The sequence below is a fragment of the Pyrus communis genome, chromosome 9 (genome assembly GCF_041283825.1).
Source record: "Pyrus communis isolate YQ-2024b chromosome 9, ASM4128382v1, whole genome shotgun sequence".
Taxonomy (NCBI): Eukaryota; Viridiplantae; Streptophyta; class Magnoliopsida; order Rosales; family Rosaceae; genus Pyrus; species Pyrus communis.
Genome location: NC_142573.1, coordinates 24,933,231 through 24,955,012, shown reverse-complemented (window position 1 = coordinate 24,955,012; position 21,782 = coordinate 24,933,231). Strand labels below are relative to the sequence as shown.

General features: G+C 37.1%; 2 protein-coding genes across 2 annotated transcripts; both read left to right on the top strand.

Annotated features, from left to right (window-relative positions):
* The first annotated feature begins 2,488 nt into the window (after window positions 1-2,488).
* Window positions 2,489-14,940, top strand: LOC137739847 (uncharacterized). Its single transcript, XM_088699717.1, has 20 exons — window positions 2,489-2,893; window positions 4,231-4,383; window positions 5,282-5,460; window positions 8,145-8,252; window positions 8,920-9,090; window positions 9,172-9,735; window positions 9,984-10,058; window positions 10,257-10,385; window positions 10,472-10,546; window positions 10,639-10,848; window positions 11,060-11,212; window positions 11,299-11,513; window positions 11,673-11,790; window positions 11,881-12,013; window positions 12,099-12,294; window positions 12,373-12,478; window positions 12,562-12,702; window positions 12,794-12,917; window positions 13,073-13,186; window positions 13,909-14,940. Exons 1-20 carry the CDS (start codon window positions 2,695-2,697, stop codon window positions 14,280-14,282), a joined length of 3,537 nt encoding a protein of 1,178 aa, XP_088555843.1. The 5' UTR covers window positions 2,489-2,694; the 3' UTR covers window positions 14,283-14,940.
* A 4,692-nt stretch (window positions 14,941-19,632) lies between these two features.
* Window positions 19,633-20,189, top strand: LOC137740734 (non-specific lipid-transfer protein 2). Its single transcript, XM_068480554.2, has one exon. It carries the CDS (start codon window positions 19,716-19,718, stop codon window positions 20,001-20,003), a length of 288 nt encoding a protein of 95 aa, XP_068336655.1. The 5' UTR covers window positions 19,633-19,715; the 3' UTR covers window positions 20,004-20,189.
* Window positions 20,190-21,782: the final 1,593 nt, after the last annotated feature.

Below are 21,782 nucleotides of genomic sequence, written 5' to 3'. Positions count from 1 at the left end.
AGAAAGGTCCTGGTTAAATTTTCAAAAAGTCAACAAAAGTCAACAGGTGAATATTCCTTAAAATATTTCAAGAATATTCCATCTGATGGGCTGGAGGGTTTGGGTCGAAAGGTCCTAGGGTTTTTGAGCTTGGGTCCAAGCTTCACACGGCCCAAGGGCCTTAGTTCGCTTATGGTTTTAGGTTGGGTTCTAGAATTAGGAAATTAGGTTGGGTTTAGGTTTCTAGGTAAAAGGTTTAGGGGTTTCACGGGCCTTAGGCCCTCTTTGCATAGCCCAAAAGGCCTCGGCTCCTTGGGGCTTTGGGCTTGAAAACCTGGCCTGAGTCTAACACATAGGTCACCGGACCTAAAGGAAGAGAAAAGCCAGAACAAAGCCAAGGACTTCCCTAGCTCCGACAGAGCTCAAAACATAACCATTTAACGTAAACCAAAATGAAGTCCATGAAGCAAGGAAGAGATCTATACCAATTTCGAGGCGAGTAATGGCTGAAGTCGGCTGGAAAATACCTACAAAGGCCGGGTTCTCGCTAGAAAATATGGGGGAAACTTCACAATCTGTTTTCACGTCCAAACCTTCATCGAAGTCACTTTTAATCGTCAATAAAGTGATCTAGCCTACGGGGGAGGAAGATAGAAGGAGTTTTGAAGCTCACCTTCGCAAGGGACGACAATACAACGTCAGAAATGGATGCACAGTAACTGTGTCATGCTATGTGAAGGAGAAGAAGGGTTTTCCTTGCTTCGTTTAGGACCTAGAATGATGGTTGCTTGAGGGTGTGCTTGCCGGAGTGATAAGGTGGTTGTGGTGGTGGGTGCGTGGGTGTGGTACTCGAGCAGAAGGAGAGAGAGCATGGGTAAATATGAGAGAGTTAGGGAAAAGAGAAAGAATGAGATGATAAAGAGAGATTGGGGTCGAGGGACACAAATAAAGGGGTGGGCCTTTTGGGCTCACCAATTAAGACCCAAAAACCATTTTTTTTTTTTAAATAATACAGGGGTGGGGTTTTACATGTTGCTTACTCAATTGACTCATAAAAAAAGTTTATCACTCCAATGGATTAGTTAAACCTAGTAGTCAAATTTATATTCAATTGTTTTCTTTCATCGATAACATCTACTTTTATCTTTTAGATTTGTCATCTTTTTCCGACAAAAAATATTTTGTTATGAATAAAAGAGATGTAGAGCTTGATTTGCCTACTCGTGGTGTAGTAAGTGTTGAAATGTCTCACATCGATCGTATCTATGAGAAAATAAAAGTTTAAATACCCAGTCCAACTACTACCGAGGTCTTTTATGATAAAACCCCACACTTGAAAAATTGGACATGTGGTAATTACCAAGTTGGGGACAACATCAGTGTTGTTGGAGGTGAACCTTTGGTCCGTCTCTCTGATAATTCTACATGGTATTAGAGACAAGGAGCAGGCCCGTGCTATACTACCATGTGATGGGTGTGTCTCCTTAACTGCTATGATGATGGTGGGTCCATTGGCCCTATGTGTTGGGTGAGTCCCACTAGCTCTACGTGGTTGTCGACATGTTGATCTCCCACATATGACCCATTAATTGGGTCTCACATGAAGAGACATGTTGAAATGTTCCACATCAATCGTATCTATGAGAAAAAGAAGAGTTTAAATACCCCAATCCCACTTCAACTAATACCGATGCCTTTTATGATAAAACCCTACACCTGACGGATTGGACAGCTGGTAATTACCAAGTTAATGACAATATCGATGTTGTTGAAGGTGGACCTCCGACCTGTCTCTCTGATAATTCTACAATAAGAAACATTGCCACTTTGGGAGAACATGCAAAATTTACATACTCAATTACCCATGCCATTGAAGCTAGCTTTTGCCTATATTGCTTCATCAAAAGCGACTTGCAACTACGAATGAAATGATTTGATTTAAAAGACTAAACCAATTATAAGAAATTAAGAATTACAAGGAATGTTCTCATAATTGTTTTTTGGCACAAAAGCAACGAGGTTGCAAAGTTGTTTTTCTTAAATATAACGATATATTTTACATTTAGAGTTAGAGAAATTTGGTATAAGCCACATGGCGACTTTTCAAAACAATACTAAGTGTGAAAATTGTAATTTAATTTGAGGTTAAGTTACAGTTTTTAAATTAAATTATAGTTGCCACTCAGTTTGCAAACTGGTGATATTTTTCTTCACTTGGAAGTGAGATATGTTAAGTTTGAATCTCATGGATGACGATGTCGATACCGAATTAGGTTGGCTATTATGTGGTTTAGCCAAACTCTTATTTCTTCTAATAAAAAAATATTGATGTACTAAAATAAATAATAAAAAAAAGTCATTAGTTGACCTCCTCAGTGGTACACCACTCCAGTTTTCCATGCAAAATACACGTGGTGAACGTACTAATGAAAAGTGCGGTCAGTAGATCTACAACCAACAAGCATCGCATCAACGGTTTAAAAGACAAGAGAACACGGATGAAATGAATGATGCGTCGCACCCAATCGCCCACGTTCCCTCGGTCCTTCCCCTCTCCCTCTCACAGCTCAACGACTCGATCCGGAGGAGCTCCTGAAGAACATACGCAGCGATAAGAGAAAGACAGAGAGAGATAGAGAGACACAGAGAGAGATCTGCTTTGGTTCTCTGGTTCTTCAATGGCGTCGCGATAAGGTTCGGAGGTTGTGAGCTCCGATGGACGTGGAGAGGTCGTCGTTGTGCAATTGCGTCGTGAATTTTCTGCTCGAAGAGAACTACCTGCTCACGGCGTTCGAGCTACTCCACGAGCTGCTCGACGATGGCAGAGACGACCAGGCCATTCGACTCAAGGACTTCTTCGCCGACTCCTCTCAATTCCCTTCCGATCAGATCTCTCGCTTCAACTCTCTCCGAGGTTCGTAAGATCAATTCACACTCGCACACGCTCTTCTGAATCTGTTTGAATTCGGTTGATTTTAAATCTTCGTTAATTCTGTTTGGTTTCTAAGAAAATGCAGGGATGTGTTGAGCTAATAGATTTGGAATTTTGGTTTCTACTCTGTTTTCTTTGGCATTGTTAATGGCATCAAAATGGCGCGCTCGTGATCGTTTACTTTGCCTAATTTTGAATGATCCTTCGTCTCCTTAGCGGCTTCTTGCTAATGATAACTGAAAATTTTCGCATTCAAAACATCGTTGTTGATGGCAATTATAGCGAAAGTTGAATTACATTTTGTTTGTTTGAGGGGCAAGTTATATTTGAAACTAGTTACAGAACTCAAAAGTGTTTGAAATGCTTTTAATTATCTGCCCAAATGGGCTACCTCAACCATCAGATAGAAGCACTATGTAAAGGATGGGCGATAGGCGATAGGCTATAGGCAGAAATGCAGTTGGTTGGAAGAAAACACTGGTTTATTCTAGGAATTAGCCTGAATTGAGAAAGAAATTAGTTTAGCAATATGTCAATTTTGTGAAAATGTTACTTTCTGCGGAGGAGTTACTTGGCATATTTAGAGAACGCAACCAAAAGTGTGAGTATGTGGTGGGTGCATAACTGTATTGCATGTGCTTTCGGCTGCCAGGTGCGAGATCTGAATATCAGTTTCTTGATGGCTTTGTTCTGGAGTTCTGTATAGCCTTCTTTAGTTGTGTTTTCTGTTAAGTGGAACTATGTTTGCTTCATTGGTTGCCTTTTCTGTATAAATTTTGGTTGATTCATTAAAACCTGAAGTTTCCGGAAAATAAGGTTGTCAAAATAGTGCAACGGGCTTGATCTTGATTGTCAGTTCGAAAAACTGAACTAAAAAAATCCTAGTATGCTTTTTTCTTAATGAGGTTACCATTACCAACCCAACCCCTAACTGATTTTTGTTTATAATGAAAAGGGAAAAAAAATACTAGCCAAGGGAAGGAATTCCATTTGTATTGTATGTTGCGGCTTCTAAGCGCAACTACAAAGGGCGTTTCTGGTAGTGGTGATTGACTGAGTGTGTGTGTAGGGGGGTGGGGGCAAGAAAGCCTAATGAGCCCACTAAACAGAAAGCTGAGCTAATTAAATATAACTTCAATTGAACTTTCTCAGTAAAGTGATAGAACTGATTTACAAATGGTTTATGTCTCTGCCTCATGAGGTGATGATTGAAGCTTGAAAAGAAAACTTCTTGTACCTCTTTAATCTTGTTACTAATATTTTCTATTGGAACATTACTAATGTTTTATTTTTCTACTGCTTTGATTTTTGGAATGCAGTTGCAGACCCTCAATGTTTGCTAGAGGAGAAAGAAGCAGTAGAAGAAAAATTAGCAATTAGTGAATATGAGCTTCGCTTAGCCCAAGAGGACATTTCAAAACTGAAGGCCGAATTGCAGAAGAAAGCAGAATCACCTTCAAATGAATTGAGAGGTAAGTTTCCCTTCTTTCCAGAAGTTCAAATTCTATTGTTATGCTTGTTTTAGCTTCTAGTCTGATATATCTTTTAGAACGGTAGTCACTGTGATTTTGTTTGCTGCAGAACTTTGTATTAAGTAACTTTGTATTTTCATGTAGTTTGGTTATTAAATCTCTGCTCATAAAGTGCGACCATAATGCCATAGGCACATCTATAGTGATGTTATTAGGTAAAATAACGAGGCAAGCTTTGTTGGTTTTGTCATACTGGATATTGACATCCATGCCTGTTCCTTTGTTTTGAAGAACAAACAATTTTTTATGCAAAGAAACAATAAAAATACAAGAGCGGACAAGAAGTCTGCAAAAGCACAAACAAAATAGGATAAATAGCAACATCACCCTGACACTTAGGAACTACGAAAACATCACAAAACTAACTAATAGCAGCATTCCAATTACACCAAATTTCTGAAAAAGACAAATCTCTAAATTCTGTAGTAACCGATGCCCACAGAGATAACCATAACCAAACTTTATCCCAAAGATGGTCCCTTATACTTACTTCGTAGTCCTAAAGAATCAGCCTGTTTCTTCCATCCAAATAGCCCAAAAGATAGCTGAAACTATACAGCCCCATAAAACCTTGGTTTTCTTTCCATCCGTGCCTGTTCCTAGATGTACTGGAATTCAGATTTGTAGAAAACCTTCTAACAAATGAATGCCATTGCTGGAGACTTCCACCACTTTTTCGTCTTCTTGTTACTGTTCATTGCATTTATATTTTCAGGAATCAGTATTTCACCTGTAAACAGTGGAAAAATTCGAGATTCACAATATGTGCAATATACTCCTTTACTAGTAAACTGCAAATGTTTCTGTTCCATGACTTTCTGCTCATATTTGTATTCAGATTCAAATGCCAATGTTTCCATAAATAATGGACCAGAATTTCAGCGGCAAAAGAGAGATGTTTCCTTTTCTGATTTGGGTCCATTGAAGGACAACGAACGCAGAGATCTTAACTGTGCAGTAAAAGAATATTTGCTTATAGCGGGGTACCGGCTCACTGCAATGACGTTTTTTGAGGAGGTATGGATCACCATGAATGCTTGTCTTTTTCTCTTCTTGCATCTATCTTTGTGTGTTTCTCTTCTTTCCTTGTTTTTCCCCAGTATTTTAATATGTGAAAGGACGAGTCCTTTCGTTTCTGTGGCTTACCTACTGTTTATTGGATTCAACCTCCAACAACAGATTAATCGTACTGGATTGTAAACAAGTCTTGCTAGGGTAACTACACAACACGTCTTAACAATATTTACTAGATTTTATGTATATGCAGTGTAAAATTATGTTGTAATTAGAATTCTATCTTAGTTAGAATTTCTTTTTGCTAGGTGTTTGGTTGAGTTTGTGGTTTGTTGGGTTATTGATACTCCTGTCTAGAGATTATTTTATTTTGTGTTTTACAGCCCATCATTAGGGAGAGCTATGAAACACCGTCAGGGCGACACATGAATTCAACCAGTTTGTAGGCAAGTGATGTTGGAAAGTTTAAAATTTTATATCAAAAGTGAGTAAATTATATTTCTAGCCATTCTTTAAGGGAACGTTTCCATCCAAACATTAGAAGTTTTGCTTCAAACATGTGTCACAAATCCATCACCTACAAATTGATATGGGGGCTTTGAGAGTGTTGGAGATGACTTTTAATTTTTAATTCTATACAACAACAACCACCACCAAGCCTTATCCTACTAAGTGGGGTTGGCTGTTTGAATCCTAAAATGCCATTGTGCTCGATTTTACACCAAGGCTTCCCCGTTAACTCCAAGTACTCCATATTTTTATTAAAGTCTCTTTCAAAGTCTCTACCCCTTTTTCCTTTAGCCTCCGTCTCATAATCACATTTTCTAACTGGAGCATCTGTAGGTCTTAGGTTCAAGTGTCCAAACCACCTTAATCGATTTTGTCTCATCTCATCTTCAATTGCGGCCATTCCTACTTTACCTCGGATATGCTCGTTCTTAATCCTATTTCAACAAAGCAGTCTCATCTCCGCTACACTCGTTTTTTGCCCATGTTACTTTTTGACTACCTAACATTCCATGCCATAAAACATTGCTGGTCTTATTGCCGTCCTACAAAATTTTCTCCTGAGCTTTAGTGGCATACGACTTTCGCACAACACACCTAATGCACTCTTCCACTTCATCCATCCAGCTTGTATTATATGGTTAAGATCTCCATTTAATTCTCCATTCTTTTGCAAGATAGATCCAAGATAACGAAAGCATTTTCTCTTTGGTACTTGCACTCCATATACTCTGTTTTTGACCTATTTAGGCGAAGACCTTTAGATTCCAACACTTCCCACCAAAGGTTAAGCTTCTTTACTCCCCCTGCGTTTCATCTGTCAGTACTATATCATCTGTGAAAAGCATACACTAAGGGATATCATTTTGAATATGTCCAGTTAACTCATCGATTACCAATGTCAAAAGGTAAGGACTTAAAGCTGAGCCTTTGGTGTAACCCTATGGTTATGGGAAAGCTTTCAGTTTGTCCTTCATGAGTTCATACTACAATCATTGCTCCATCATACGTATCCTTTATTGCTTGGATATATGCCACTCTAACTCCTCTCTTCTCTATAAAGACCATGAGCAAATCCTTTTGCATATCTCTAAAACGTTCCATCAATATTCGTAAGAGATATAATGTCTCCATCGTCGAGCGTCATGACATGAACCCAAATTGATTCTCTGAGACCCAAGTCCCTTGCCTCAGTCTATGCTCAATTATACTCTCCCAAACCTTCATAGTATGACTCATTAACTTAATACCCATATAATTCATGCAATTTTGTATGTCGCCTTTGTTTTTGTAAATAGGCACCAGAGTGCTTTTTCGCCACTCATTTGGCATCTTCTTCATTTTCAAAATCTTATTGAAAAGGTTTGTGGGTCATGCTATACCCATCTCTCCCAAGATCTTCCACACTTCAATCGGTATAATTTTTAATTCTATAAGAAATAAAATTTATTACAAATATTCAACAAATGTAGTGTACTATAACAAGAGGGCCACCAAAAAGATGATGCAACTCTTATAAAAGAACAAATCCATATTGAAGATGACTAGTAACTAGTAATATCCTTACTGATCACTTGGTGTAATACCTTCTCTATCCCTCTTATTGGCGGAAGGATGATGACTAACTCGTATACCTTAATCTTTCTTTGTATTTCCTTACTCTGCTCTCAAATATCGTCAGACCAAAAAACAAGTTATTCTGTTTTTTGTTTTTATGTTGATTAGTCAAGCTTAAAACTAGTTTTGTGGGTGAAGAACCCTGTTGTTCTCATGGTTGAAATTTCCCTGCTGATGAGTTGTTTAATGTTAGTTTGACTTACTTGTTATTTAAGTAATGGTAGCTTTCTAACATTGTAACAACAGCAGGCTTAATTTGTTTTATCACCAAAAGAAAGAAAATGGTTTGAGGAAAACAAATATTTAAAATAAAGAAAAGAAAGATGTTTTTACAAGATTGGGATTGCTGTTCGATTGCAGTAATACGTAGCATTGAACAACTTTTTAGGAACTATTGTACTAGGTTGATCTCTTGGAAGGCCCACTAGGTTTCTAAACCTTTTCATCAGGTGAATGTGGTGCTATTGTCACTTTCTTTGTGTGGCAAATCTTGGTATATTATGATACCCTGTTTTGACTAATCTTTTTAATATTCTAATAACCTGTCAATACATTCTCCGCAGGTCACAGATCAGAATCTAGACGTTTGGAAGAACTCACCCGCATGTGTGCCAGATGCACTGCGCCATTATTATTATCAGTATCTTTCATCCACTACAGAGGCTGCTGAGGTACTTCCCAGAATATGTGATGTTGGCAAGTTTCTGAAGTTCCATATACAGAATGTCTTTTGCCGTGCTTTCCCCGACCTTGTTAGACAAGGGATTCAAAGCTTTTCACTTGCTTCTGCTTTTGTGGTCGTGGCCTGTGTCCTGTAGCATGTTTGTTATATGTTTATTACTTGGGTAGCTGTGTAGGACAAATAGTCTTAGCCATTGGAAATTAACTTCATCTGAAATTAATGCTTCATTAGTTGCTGGCTGTTGCTACGTCTATCTAGTAATCCATGTTTAGCACTTTGGAAGTCTGAGCTAACTCGACCACAACTAAACCCATCTCTTTTACTTTCTGATGTGCTGAACGCATTTGTTATTTAAGTTTGCTATTTTTTTTCCTCTAAAACCATGGCTCAAGCATATCTATCTGTATATCTGTGGGTTGCGAAATTTTCATCAAGTTTTGCTCTTAATTTATTTCTCAATAGGTTTCTACTTCCTCTGCAACAACACTTGTTGTGGATGCATACTGTTTTGACTTAAATACCTAGATTGTCTTGATGTCAAGTTTTAAGACTTGCAGTTAATTAGTTAATTATTGAAACTTTGCAAGTTCAACTGCTATGTAGGGTTTTTCATTTTTCTTTTTCTCAACTCAAAATAAATACTTTGCTATATTCAGGAGAAAATTTCCATGCTCCAAGAAAATGATTCTTTATCGAAAGAAAAGGAGAGTCTATATCTTGAAAAGCTATCCTTACTTAAAAACAAAGATTTGGCTGAAGGCCAAATAAGTACACTAATCAAATCAATGGAAGCTCTTCAGAAGGATCTTAAAGACAAAGAAAGCCTTGTAAGTCTCTTTACTACACTGCATTAAGATGCTATCTAATGAATATTCATACGTAAGAAAATAATAAACCCTTCATTTCAGGTACAAGATCTGAAGAAGTCCTTGGAACACCAGAGAAAGGAGCTCAATGATTGCAGAGCTGAAGTTACTGCATTGAAAATGCACATTGAAGGATATCGTTCTGGACGGAATATGGTAGCTGCTGAAACTGATCAAATCCAACCTCTATCCTTGGAAAAATACAAGGAAGAAATTAAATCACTACAGATGGAACTAGAAAGTTTTAAATCCAAAAACACAAAAGCTCATGATTATTCAGATTCCACCAATTTTGTAAAAGAGTCTGTGCAAATGGAAGAAAAGGTCGTTGTCGTGGATGAAGATAAAAGTGTAATCCCACCAGTTGATGTGGAATCGAGAGTTGTGGAAAAGGAAGAAGATCAGTCTCTGGCTGCTCAATCTTTTCATGATAACACAGTTAAACCGAAGGAAGTTTCACATGAGGTCTCCGTCAGTGTTTTAAGTGATAGCAGTAACTTGGTGAATGGTGATAGCGTCTCCAAACAAAATGGCGAATCATCAACAGGCAGCGGCCTACATTTAACGTCAGAGAATCTTAGTCCTGAAAATGTTTCTGAGAAAAGGGCAAGTTTCTTTTACATTTCTTTTATTGCATCAAAGCCTTTATAAGCGGACCGGATCAGAAATGTTTTTCTTCTTCCAGGGTTGGCTCTTCTTTTCATATCTACCCTGGCACGCTTCTTTTTCTTTTCATTTTGGATGGGACACCCATCTAAATTTTCAGTAATAGAACATAGAATGATATTTTGGAAGCTTTGGAACCCTGCCTTTCCGTTCTATTCATTTTCTAAAGTTATGCTTATATTTTACAGGGCTTAGAGACCATTCAGATCCTTGCTGATGCTTTGCCGAAGATTGTTCCTTATGTTTTGATTAACCATCGGGAGGTTTGCTTCTTTTACTTTTTCCTAATAAACATATGTACATATATATTTTATGTATGTGTATATATGTATGTCTATATTATTATCTATTGTATGTATGTACACCGTATTCTATATTAAGTTTTCTACATATGGACCTTTAAATGGATCCTTTAACAGAAGGACATATTTATATTTTTTTTATTGGTTATGTATTCACAGGAGCTTCTTCCCCTAATCATGTGTGCGATTGAACGCCATCCAGATAGCAGCACTCGGGATTCCTTAACCCACACATTGTTTAATCTAATCAAACGCCCAGATGAGCAGCAGAGAAGAATTATAATGGATGTGAGGCTAATATTTAAAGTACTACATTATTTGTAACTAGCTGCAGTGTTTTGGACTTGTTCCTGAATATTTTAACTGCATTTCAGGCATGTGTTACCCTTGCTAAGGATGTAGGAGAGATGAGAACAGAAACAGAATTGCTTCCCCAGTGTTGGGAACAAGTAAGTTTGAGCCCCATCTTGAGAGGATCTTCTCTAACCTTTTAGTATTTCTGATAAGTTTTTCTTATGTTTCTCCGGTTTGTGGGTTGCAGATAAATCATATGTATGAGGAACGCAGGCTGCTAGTTGCTCAATCATGTGGAGAGCTTGCAGAATTTGTCCGTCCTGAGATTCGTGATTCTCTTATATTGTCCATTGTTCAACAACTCATAGAAGATTCTGCAACTATTGTCCGCGAGGCTGCTGCACATAATCTTGCATTGCTGCTTCCACTCTTCCCGAACATGGACAAATATTACAAGGTCAGCCTCACTAATATGCTTCAGAGGCTCTCATGGAGAGGAATTCTGACTTGACAGAAATGGCTACAATGTAAGCTCTAGAACAGGTTGATGCCACATGGTCTAGGGAATGGAGAATTTTCTCCTCATAATATGATGACTGACAAGAAATAAATGTATAAAGTAGGCAAGGATATTTTTCTCCAATATTTTACTATTTTTTTATTTATAGGTTGAGGACTTGATGTTCCAATTGGTCTGTGATCCCTCTGGAGTGGTGGTGGAAACGACGCTTAAGCAATTAGTTCCTGCAGTAAACAAGTGGGGAAACAAATTAGACCATATCTTAAGAGTTCTACTCTCTCATATATCCAGTTCTGTTCAGGTCAGTTTGTGTAAAAATATATTTTCCACTTATGACTAAGGTCTCTCTAATAATACTCTTTAATTTGCATCCTTGTGAGATTGCAGCGCTGTCCTCCTCTTTCGGGCGTTGAAGGTTCTGTGGAGTCACATCTTCGTGTTTTAGGTGAACGAGAACGCTGGAATGTTGATGTTTTACTACGAATGCTTGTGGAAATTCTTCCTTACGTGCACCAGAAAGCAATTCAGATGTGCCCAGTTTCTTCTGATCCTGAAACAACTGGAACAATATTTTCCAAATCTTTCCTTGAATTGTATGCAGGGTAAGCTCTATTCTCATTTTTCCTTTTTTATTTTACTTTCTTATATATTCTTTTTTCAGGTCTGTCTACTATTTTCTGTTTGACTTTTGTCTTGAGATAGTGATATTGTTAAATTTTGATTTACTATAACTGCTTATGAGCATTTTGTTATCTCGATAGTGGACATGTTCAATTGCCTGCATTTGAGTGGCTGCATGTTGACTGCTTTCCTGCTTTAATACAACTCGCATGCTTGTTACCTCCAAAAGAGGATAATTTGCGAAACCAAATTACCAAGGTATCTTTCTCCATCTTTGGTGTCATTTTTATATTACATCATCAACAATACTTTTATTAGTTGTTTCTAATCTAAATGTTGGTAATGCAGTTTCTATTGGCTGTATCAGAACTCTATGGGGATTCTTATTTGACACACATAATGCTGCCTGTATTCTTGGTAGCCATTGGGGAAGATGCTGAATTGACATTTTTTCCATCTGCAACCCATTCCGGAATCAAAGGTAATAACTTTAAAGTTATGTGAAATCCTTTCACACCAGTGTGGTTGTGCTCTTAATTGTGGATATTATCTACAATACATAACAGGTTTGAGGCCAAGAACGGCTGTGACTAGGAGATTGGCTACTATGTGTGTCCTACCTCTTCTCTTGGCTGGTGTTTTGGGTGGTCCAAGCAAGCATGAACAATTACTGGAGTACCTGAGAAAGCTATTAGTTGAAGGTGTTGCAAATCAATCTACGAAGTGCAATGCTGAGATTGTTGATGCTGTTCGCTTCCTTTGGTTAGTAAAGCAATAAATACCCTTTACGACTAACTTTTTCATAACTCAATTTTGACTGAAGGGCTTTTCATAATGCAGCACATTTGAAGATCATCACGGTATGATATTTAATTTACTCTGGGAAATGGTTGTCAGCTCCAACATAGATATGAAAATAAATGCTGCCAATCTGTTGAAAGTCATTGTGAGTTTTGCCATTCTTGGAGTCCTATGTTCTTTATGTGTCAGACATTAAGCAATAATTAATTTGTTTCCTTTCGTTTATAGGTTCCATATATTGATGCAAAAGTTGCATCAACTCATATATTGCCTGCCCTAGTTACTCTGGGCTCTGACCAAAACCTGAGTGTGAAGTATGCAAGCATAGATGCCTTTGGAGCAGTGGCCCAACATTTTAAAAATGACATGGTATGAATTTTCTTCCTTCTGCAATTAAGATATTAGCTATCTTAATTGAATAATTTTCATACATCTGGCTGACCAAATTTAAACCTCCCAGATTGTTGATAAGATACGTGTTCAAATGGATGCTTTTCTTGAGGATGGATCTCATGAAGCTACCATTGCCGTGGTTCGTGCATTGGTGGTTGCTGTACCACATACAACAGATCGACTTAAAGATTATATCCTCTACATGTTTACTCAATAAATTACTATTAGCACATTTTCATCAACGTGTTAATAAGCACACACACATTATTTAGTTCGTTGGGCAATGTTCTAGTGGATTCATTATTGAATAGTCATTGGGTTACTTTGTTTCTTTGACATGATGTACATCTTTTATCCAAGATTTTTCAACTGACAGCCACTCCACCTTCAAGTGACTTGATGCGGCGGCGTGAGAGAGCCAATGCATTTTGTGAAGCAATCCGTGCTCTGGATGCAACAGGTTTTCTTTTTTTTTTAGGACCCAAATGTTCTATTTATAGTTATTTTATTAATTTTTCTTCAGTTTATGTGCCCTTACACATCTTGAGCAACATTATCATTTGCTTCCTTCATATAATGTTGAACATGACACTTGTGTCCACTTCTTTGGAACATGTTAAAGAAATTTGGTTTGTTTATGCAAATTATTTTCAGAATTAATATACATTATGCATTTTGTCAAAGGGAATCACATGCATTTTTATTTTTAGTTTTACTCTCAACGATGTTATGCTTCTTTAGCATGCGAACAAACATCAATATTAAACTACCATAATGTTTATTATGATACACGGTTCACTAGTTCTTCTAAGTTTTTGAGCTTACACGCTGGAAATCATGTGTTTATGTAAAAACAAGATGTTTGAGTCAATACCCTTGGATCATATCAGTTTTCACTTTGACTGATCTTCGTTGGAAGTTTACAATCACGTTTAGAAACTATTATTTTGTTGGTGCCCTAACAATTCCCACCATGCCAAACTGTAGTTTCCTAGCATTCTTAACTGGTTGGCAATCTGTGCGAAGACTTTTGATGACTCACTATTATGTTAAACCGATGGACTACGATTATGTTAAATCCATTGTCAGCTTAGTTTATATTTGCAGCCATATGTTTCAGTTTTTTCAGCGCATTCTAATGTGTTACTGATATTGAGTTTCAAATGTATGTAATGAATCCAGATATTTCAGCAACAAGTGTTCGGGACTTCCTTATGCCTGCGATACAGAACTTGTTGAGAGACACTGATGCGCTTGACCCTGCACACAAAGAAGCCCTTGAAATTGTAATGAAGGACAGATCTGGTGGAACTTTCGACACTATCAGTAAGGTGATGGGGGCTGGGCTTGCATCATCCGTGAGTAGTTTCTTTGGTGAAGGTGGTCTACTGGGAAAGAAAGAAAGTCCTGAGCCACCACCGGAGCTGGTTGAGTCCCCGAAGGCTGCACCATTACCACCTGCAGAAGACACTAGATTAAGGCGAATCATGCGGGGAAATTTCACTGACATGCTGAGAGGCAAAGCAAAGGGACCAGAGGAAACTCAGAACCAATAAAATGTGATTTGTTTCTGGAAGGGGGTGGCAAGAGTTTTATTTCGCGTCTCGCGGTCTCAGGTGAAGATCGTCCAGTTAATACAAACATTTTTTTCATTTTTTGGTCTACTCGTCGTAAAAAGGGTTTGAAGAAAGGAAGAGCAATATTGTGCTGCATTTTTGTGATTCTGGTTTTAGAGTGCAGAACTTATTAGATTGATCAACCAATTGAATTTAATCGATAGTTTCATTACGTCTTCATTGTGACCTCTCCGCCATTGCTGGCCGTTATGTAAACCGGCTTTATATCGGACAACTTGATCTTTACATCATCTCCTTGATATATTTCAGTATTGGTTCTATATATTAGTGCTGATACGGGTGTTGAAGATCCGTTTCAATGTGCTCAAATCGACCAGTTTGATCCGGTCTAATTCCATTTGGATCGGGTGGAAATGGATCGGATTTGATTATTTGGCAGATTAGACTGGATCCCCGAATTTCGAATCCGACATGATTGGATGGACGGTGGATTTGCTTCCGAGTAAAGTCCAAAAAACAGTGTTTTCTTTTCTTTCTTGCTTCTTATAGGCAGTTGAAATTGTACTGGGTGTGAACAATATGTACGTGATTTGATGGTACTCTGTTTAATAAATTATAGAACCTAATAATTATCCTACATTCTTTAATTTAAACTTATTATGGAGTGTGACTTGAATTCTACGTATCATGCAGTGTTACGAGTGTTTTAGTCGTTAAATTTGATTTCTACAATTGTTTTAGCGATTTATTCCCGTATAATTGAATACTTCGTTTCCTTGTTATGAATGTTAGGTGGAGGACTTTTCTATGCTAATCATATATATAGTATACTTTCTCTTGACTTTTTATTGGGTGGAAAATTTTGGTATTCGACTCAGTATTTTGTAAATCCACTTTCTCGAGATAATGCTAAGTTGTTTTCGACTCAGACGCACCAACTTTTTCTATACTTGGTGTCCCAATCAATCATCTCATAATCATACAGTTGGGAAATATTCCTTCTCCATTGCGCAAAAATATTTAGTGATCCAATTAATTCCGCAAAAATATAGTTAGGAAACATTTCGTTCTCCCTTGTCATATTTAGTGATTTAGTCTAATCCGTTAAATCATCAAAATTTAGAAGCCTTTTAAAATATAGAGCATTTCTATTAATATAGAGAGTGTCTACTTCAGTCTCGCAACTTCGTATTGGGATATAGAAATACTACTCTTCACTTATACGTGAAAAATTTTAAGATTAAATTTCATCGATGATGAATCCGACGCTGACAGCGACACAATGCCGAAAGAGAAGTAAACAAAGTTCAAAAGCTTTATCCACGATAAAGATCAGTTTGACGTTTTCGTTTCAAGGGATAATCATGTGACACGGTTTTGTCTGGTGTTTTAAAGAATCGAATTCGCAGCGATTTAAGGACTCTTTTTTTACTAGTCTACATTTTCCTTTGCAATTTCCATGACTCATCATCTCTTCTTGTGGAATATAGTCCCCATATTACCAGTGGGATTCACTTATTCAATGCAAGGTGGGGACCCCATGACTAGTTTCGAAAATTGGTGGAAACGCATGATGCAATGCAATTGAAGGATCAAAGTGTGAATATGTACAAGTTCTTGAAACTATTTTGTTATCAATTTTAATGGTAGGACTTAGAGCTGGTTTGGTATTGTTGTGCTTTGAAAAAAAAATTGTTTCTGTTGTTTTGTGAGAATAAGCAGCTGTGAAATAAAGCAGGAGAGTGTTTGGTAAACTTTTTTGTAAAAGTGCTTTTGAAAAAAAAAATCAGTGTTATAGTGTTTGGTAAACTTTTATGTAAAACAGATGTGAAAAAAAACCGGTTTTTCAAAGCTGGATTTTGCAGCTTCTTGTTTTTGGCTTTTTTTTTCATCCAAAACTGTGAAAAAAAGCTGAAGCTGAATGTTTACCAAACACAAAAACAGCTCCCAGCTTTTTTCAAAATCACCTCAGTACCAAATCAGGCCTTAGCCTACGTTTACTTAATGTAATTATCATTTAATGGTCAATTATTGTTAGGATGCTATTAAGCTCTTACCATGTCATGATTTGTGATATGAGTTTATTGGTCCATGTGTAATAATTGTTAGGAAGTTAGTTCGAATCTTTAGCCTGTAACAGTTTATACATTTTGCTTTGTCCCAGAGCAAAGTATGTTGAAGATATTGAGTTGTATTTTGGTTCTTGAGTAATAGCAATTGTTCTTGTGTAATTTTATAAATTTCTACTAAATTTTCGGGTTTATCGTTAGATATTTTGAGGTCAACTAATAATAATTGTACACATGTTACAAAATTTGGATGATCTTTTTACAATTAGTTTGACACAGATACGTGAGCGCAACCAAATTTACTAGAGCGAATGTTATCTCAACTACAATGAGCTCAAATTTTTCTCCACAATTAGTTTTAAGGTATAATATCACTTATTATGTCATTTGTATTCTATACGAAATCTAACTTTACTTCCATACTCTATTCTGTCTCACATTGAGAGAATCGTGTAGTTTAATAATAGAGAGCTGCTTGGGGTTTCTCAATGAAGGAATTTGGGTTAATTTTTTGCATGAGTTTTTGCTCTCTTTTTTGTGCTAAGGTGATTCTTATGGTTTCATGTCTTCTTTTTTTGTCAGTTATGGTTTCATGGAGAATCCGTACTATGTCAACAAACTAATGCATTTTTCAATTCAGTTGACAGAATAGACACGAAGTATTTTTATTTTATTTTTAGATTTTTAGTCAAAATGGTTTTTGAAATTAACAAAAGTTTCTTCACTGAAAATCATTTTAGTCATTATAAAAAATCTGTCAATATTCACGTCAAGTGAAGAGGTTAGTTTGACCAAAATATCCCTAAAAAGTGGTCATGTGGTCGTTCACGTTACAATTTAACGACGATATTGACAAATTTTTCACAAAATGACCAAAATAATTTATAAGAGACAAACTCACGGACTAATTCTATTAAATTTCATTGTCAATGACGAAAGTGAGGAGTTATGTCAAGGACTAAAAAGTGGTCATATGACCGTTCACGTGACAATTTAACGACGATAACGACATATTTTCATGAAATGATCAAAATAATTTATAGTGAACAAACTCACAGACTAATTATATTAATTTTCATTGTCAGGTATCAAAATGAGGAGTTATACCAATTTCAGAGACAATTTTTAACAAAAGGCCTTTAATTTTTTTAAATTTATTTACTATTAAAGAGAAGATGAAGGATTCAACACTAGTATGAGAAAAGTAAGATGAAATATGAGTATAAGAGAGAAAAGATAGACAAAACAAAATATAAAAATTATGTGTAGAGTTCAAGCATGGTAGACAAAAAAGTTACAGCGTTTCGGAAAAAAAAAAAAAAACATAAGAGAAATGCAAACTGCGTGCGTCTTACATCAATAGCAAAAACAAAAATGGAAAAAGTAGCCATGACAAGAGTCTTTTCCATCCACCACGGCATTGCCGACTATATACACACACCAAAAACAAAAATGGAAATAGTAGCCATGACAAAAGTCTTTTCCATCCACCACGGCGTTGCTTACTCTATATATATATATATATATATATATATATATATATATATATATATATATATATATATATCCCATCCACCATGGCGTTGCCTACGATCTATCTATATATATATATAGACACACACACACACACCAAAAACAAAAATGGAAAAAGTAGCCATGACAAGAGTCTTTCCCATCCACCACAGCATTGCCTACTATATATATATACACACTAGCTTTTATGTACACGCTCATACGCGTGTAGAATGTATTTTTTTAATCACAACGTGTTACGCGTAACCTAAATATTTTATATGTATTTATATGCATGAATTAACAAAAGGAAAGTCAAATATTTGAAGTAAATGAATAATTTTAGATCATGCTAGAAAAAAACCCCTCACAAACCAATCAAATCAGCTGAATTCACATAATAAAATCGGTCTTTCCTACATCACCAGCCCCAACACCCGAAAAATATTTGAAGAACATTATGCTACAAAATTTCAACCCTCAGGACCTACGTCACCAGCCCTAACGCCAGAAAAATTTGAGACCCTTATAAACGAAAGGATGAATGCTTTTAGCGAACTGAACTGTAATTTCTTTGCGGTTTTTCTGCCGTGCATAAGGCACTATTATGATCATATATAGCGCCCTGTCTGCCCTCCACTATCAACTCATGAGGTTAGACAGCTGAGACTTGATCATATTAAAGGCTTTGTTTGTGTCACATCATTTGTGTGTGTGTAAAATACGATCAATTATATTTCGATCCATTTATTTAATAATTTCGAGCAACGGTTTAATCAACATGCTACAAAATTCTTCTTCATTTTGAGTTGTGTTACCTTTAATCTCGTCCAAAATTGTGATCTTAACAAGATTGGACTACGATTGTAATGGATGAAGAACATTATACTATTAAACTCTAGAAGCTCAATAGTAGAACAACATAATATTTTTTTGGCTTCATGTTTTAAATTGTTTTATACTCTTCACAAAGTCTCACTCTACGCCTTCATATATGCTTTAACGTTATACTTTCTTTCATTAATAATATTGCTTTATTGTCATTTTCTATGCATTTAGATATCACTACTTTAATGGATTTTGATATGACAATGAATTAGGACAACTTTGGGTCAATTCTCCAGATAAAAAAAATGTAATTATGACCGTTGGAGTCTTTATCACTTGGTGTGAAATTAAGATGGACTTGAGCTTGTTCTTTCATATTCCTGGACATCATTTGGTCAACAAGTCAATTCTGTTCCAAAATCATCTCCGATAATCAATAGGAATTTGGGTTTTTTTTTTCTTTTTTTTGGGTTTTTATTCTTTTTTTTTTATGCTAGGTTGATTCTTGTGGTTTCAGGTCTCAAATGTGAAAACGAGTTGAAAAGATCAAGAAGAACCCGTACTATGTCAACAAAACTAACGTATCCTTCAATCCAGTTGAGAGAATAGGCATAAAGTATTTTTACTTTATTTTTGGATTTTTAACCAATTAAAATGATTTCTGAAACTGGCATAAATCCTCGTTTTAGCCCCTGACATTGAAATCGATAAAATTTTGGGTCTCTGAATTTGTCTCTCGTAAATTATTTTCATTATTCTATGAAAAAATTGTCAATATTCTCGTCAAGTAGAGAAGTTGGTTGGCAAAAATATCTTTATGAAGGTGGTCACGTAGTAGTTTGGGAAAAGTAGCCGTAACATGAGTCTTTCCCACCCACCACGCGTTGCCTGCTCACTCCGATAAATACGCACCGAGGGTACTTGCCCAAGTGCACCACATACAGTTCTCTTTTCTCTCTCTCTCTCTCACTCTCTCTCTCTCTAAATCCACTTTACTAAGACGATGAAGCTGTCATCGCGCAGTTTGGTGTTGTGTTTGGCGGTGGCGGTGGTGCTTTGCGAAGTGGCGGGGACGGCGGAGGCAGTGACATGCAGTCCGGTGGAGTTGAGCCCATGCTTGGGGCCAATAAGGTCAGGGTCAGCCCCTTCAGGCACTTGCTGCCAGAAGCTGAGGGAGCAGAGGCCTTGCCTCTGCGGATACATCAAGAACCCAGCCCTCAGGACATACGTCACCAGCCCCAACGCCAGAAAACTTGCTTCTGCCTGCGGCGTTCCCACCCCTCAATGCTAAATACCATCACTGATCTTCTAAGATCGTGAAGAAATCTTAGTTATATTGTAATAAATATGGATGATGAACTCATTGTCATTGTTCATGTGTAGCTACCATGGTACCGACTATCAGTCATTGTTCTATGATGAGAAAAACAATGGTACTCTCAAGTATCAATTAATGAAAATAACTTTTTGATGATAACTTGTGAAAATGTGTGGTTTATAAGTTTTTAAATGTTTGCATCTATAGCAAATGCTGGATTTAGCATTCCGATCTTTCTGAATCCCTCCGACGAATTAGAGAAACGAAATGCCTCGGGAGCACGCGCAGCTGACGGCGGCGAAGAAGTCATACGGGAATGCGAAGGCGGTGGGGAACCACGAGGAGGAGGCCCGGTTGGCAAACGCAATCGGCGACATGTTGAAGAAGAGAGGGGAGTACGTGGCGGCCCTCCAGTGGCTCCGAATCGACTACGATTTGTCTGTCAAGTACTTGCCCCAAAAGCATTGCCTCCCCACCTGTCAGTCCCTCGGCGAGCTCTATCTTCGCCTCGAGTGCTTCAAAGAGGCTCTTATTTATCAGGTATTTTCTCGATTGGGTTCGATTCGTGTGAATTTCAATTCGATTGGAGTCCTTTTTTCCCTGGGAATTTATGTTTATTTTGGTATTAAGAATGTATTGGCAATGGGAAAGTTTTCTGGTTGGTCGCTGAGAAATTTGGGGAAGACTCGGGTGAATCAGTATCCCACTTCTTAATTTGATTAAAAAATGTCGAGCTGAGTGGAGATGTTTTGTTAGTGAGAAAATGTATCTGTTTGGTTAGTGAGAAAATGCATGAAGGTGAAAGGGATGATGACCCATTGATCTGGTTAGTACCTATAATTGCTGAGTTCAAGTTTTTCGGTTTGTTGTTTGGGATTTTCATATGGTTCTGTCCTCTGTGTAGTCTTAACAAGGGAATTAAATTCTTTAGCGTCTCTTATTTTGTTTATGATGGAATAGTTGAGAAGGACATTATGATATGTAAAAGAACCAGCTTAATATATCTTTGTTGGTAGAAAAGAATTCCTTTTATATTTTAGTGCGGCATATGAGGCTGCTGCATGTTGCATTGTGAGATAGTTATGCTCCATCAAGCATATATATGTATGTATTTTCTTCTGCATTCCTAAATTCTCTGTCAGCAGACCAATTGGGTTGGGATATGGTCTTCAAGGGTGTGTTTCACCCTTGAATTTGCAAAAAAGAAGAAAGTTTTAGCAAGTGAGCTTTATGACCAAGAAAAGTTTTGGTTATTGGAGAATCATACCAGAACCTACGAGAGTTCAAGAAAGCCCTTAAATGGTGCACGAAGAGTTTGGAGAAATACAAGTCAATTGGCAATTTGGAGGTAAGTTGGTGTATGTTTGATAACGTTATACATTATGATGAGTAGTTGTGTCCTTGGAAAAGAAGTAATTTGGATTTGAAACTTGCTTAAATTAATTCTTAGTAGACTTTGGCAAGCTTGGTGTAGGCTATGTCATGTAAGTAGAGATCGTGATGGTCCTGCTAGGCAACATCGGGATTTCATTCATGTATTTCGATCAAGTTGATGTTTGTACTGTACATCCACTGTTACTATATGCTTACTTAAAACTGGTAATGTTCAGGGGCAGGCGTTAGCCAAAGTTAATATAGGTGATGTTTTAGACAGTGTTGATAATTTCAAAGGAGCACTAGATGCATTTGGATCGGGTGGAAATGGATCGGATTTGATTATTTGGCAGATTAGACTGGATCCCCGAATTTCGA

What these genes read in the sequence shown, in the direction of transcription:
- LOC137739847 (XM_088699717.1), top strand. Translation starts at nt 2,695, where the DNA reads ATGGACGTGGAGAGGTCGTCGTTGTGCAATTGCGTCGTGAATTTTCTG. An exon ending in TGCGAAACCAAATTACCAAG is followed by an intron (nt 11,791 to 11,880) that starts GTATCTTTCTCC and finishes TTGGTAATGCAG; the next exon opens with TTTCTATTGGCTGTATCAGA. An exon ending in CCGTGCTCTGGATGCAACAG is followed by an intron (nt 13,187 to 13,908) that starts GTTTTCTTTTTT and finishes TAATGAATCCAG; the next exon opens with ATATTTCAGCAACAAGTGTT.
- LOC137740734 (XM_068480554.2), top strand. Translation starts at nt 19,716, where the DNA reads ATGAAGCTGTCATCGCGCAGTTTGGTGTTGTGTTTGGCGGTGGCGGTG.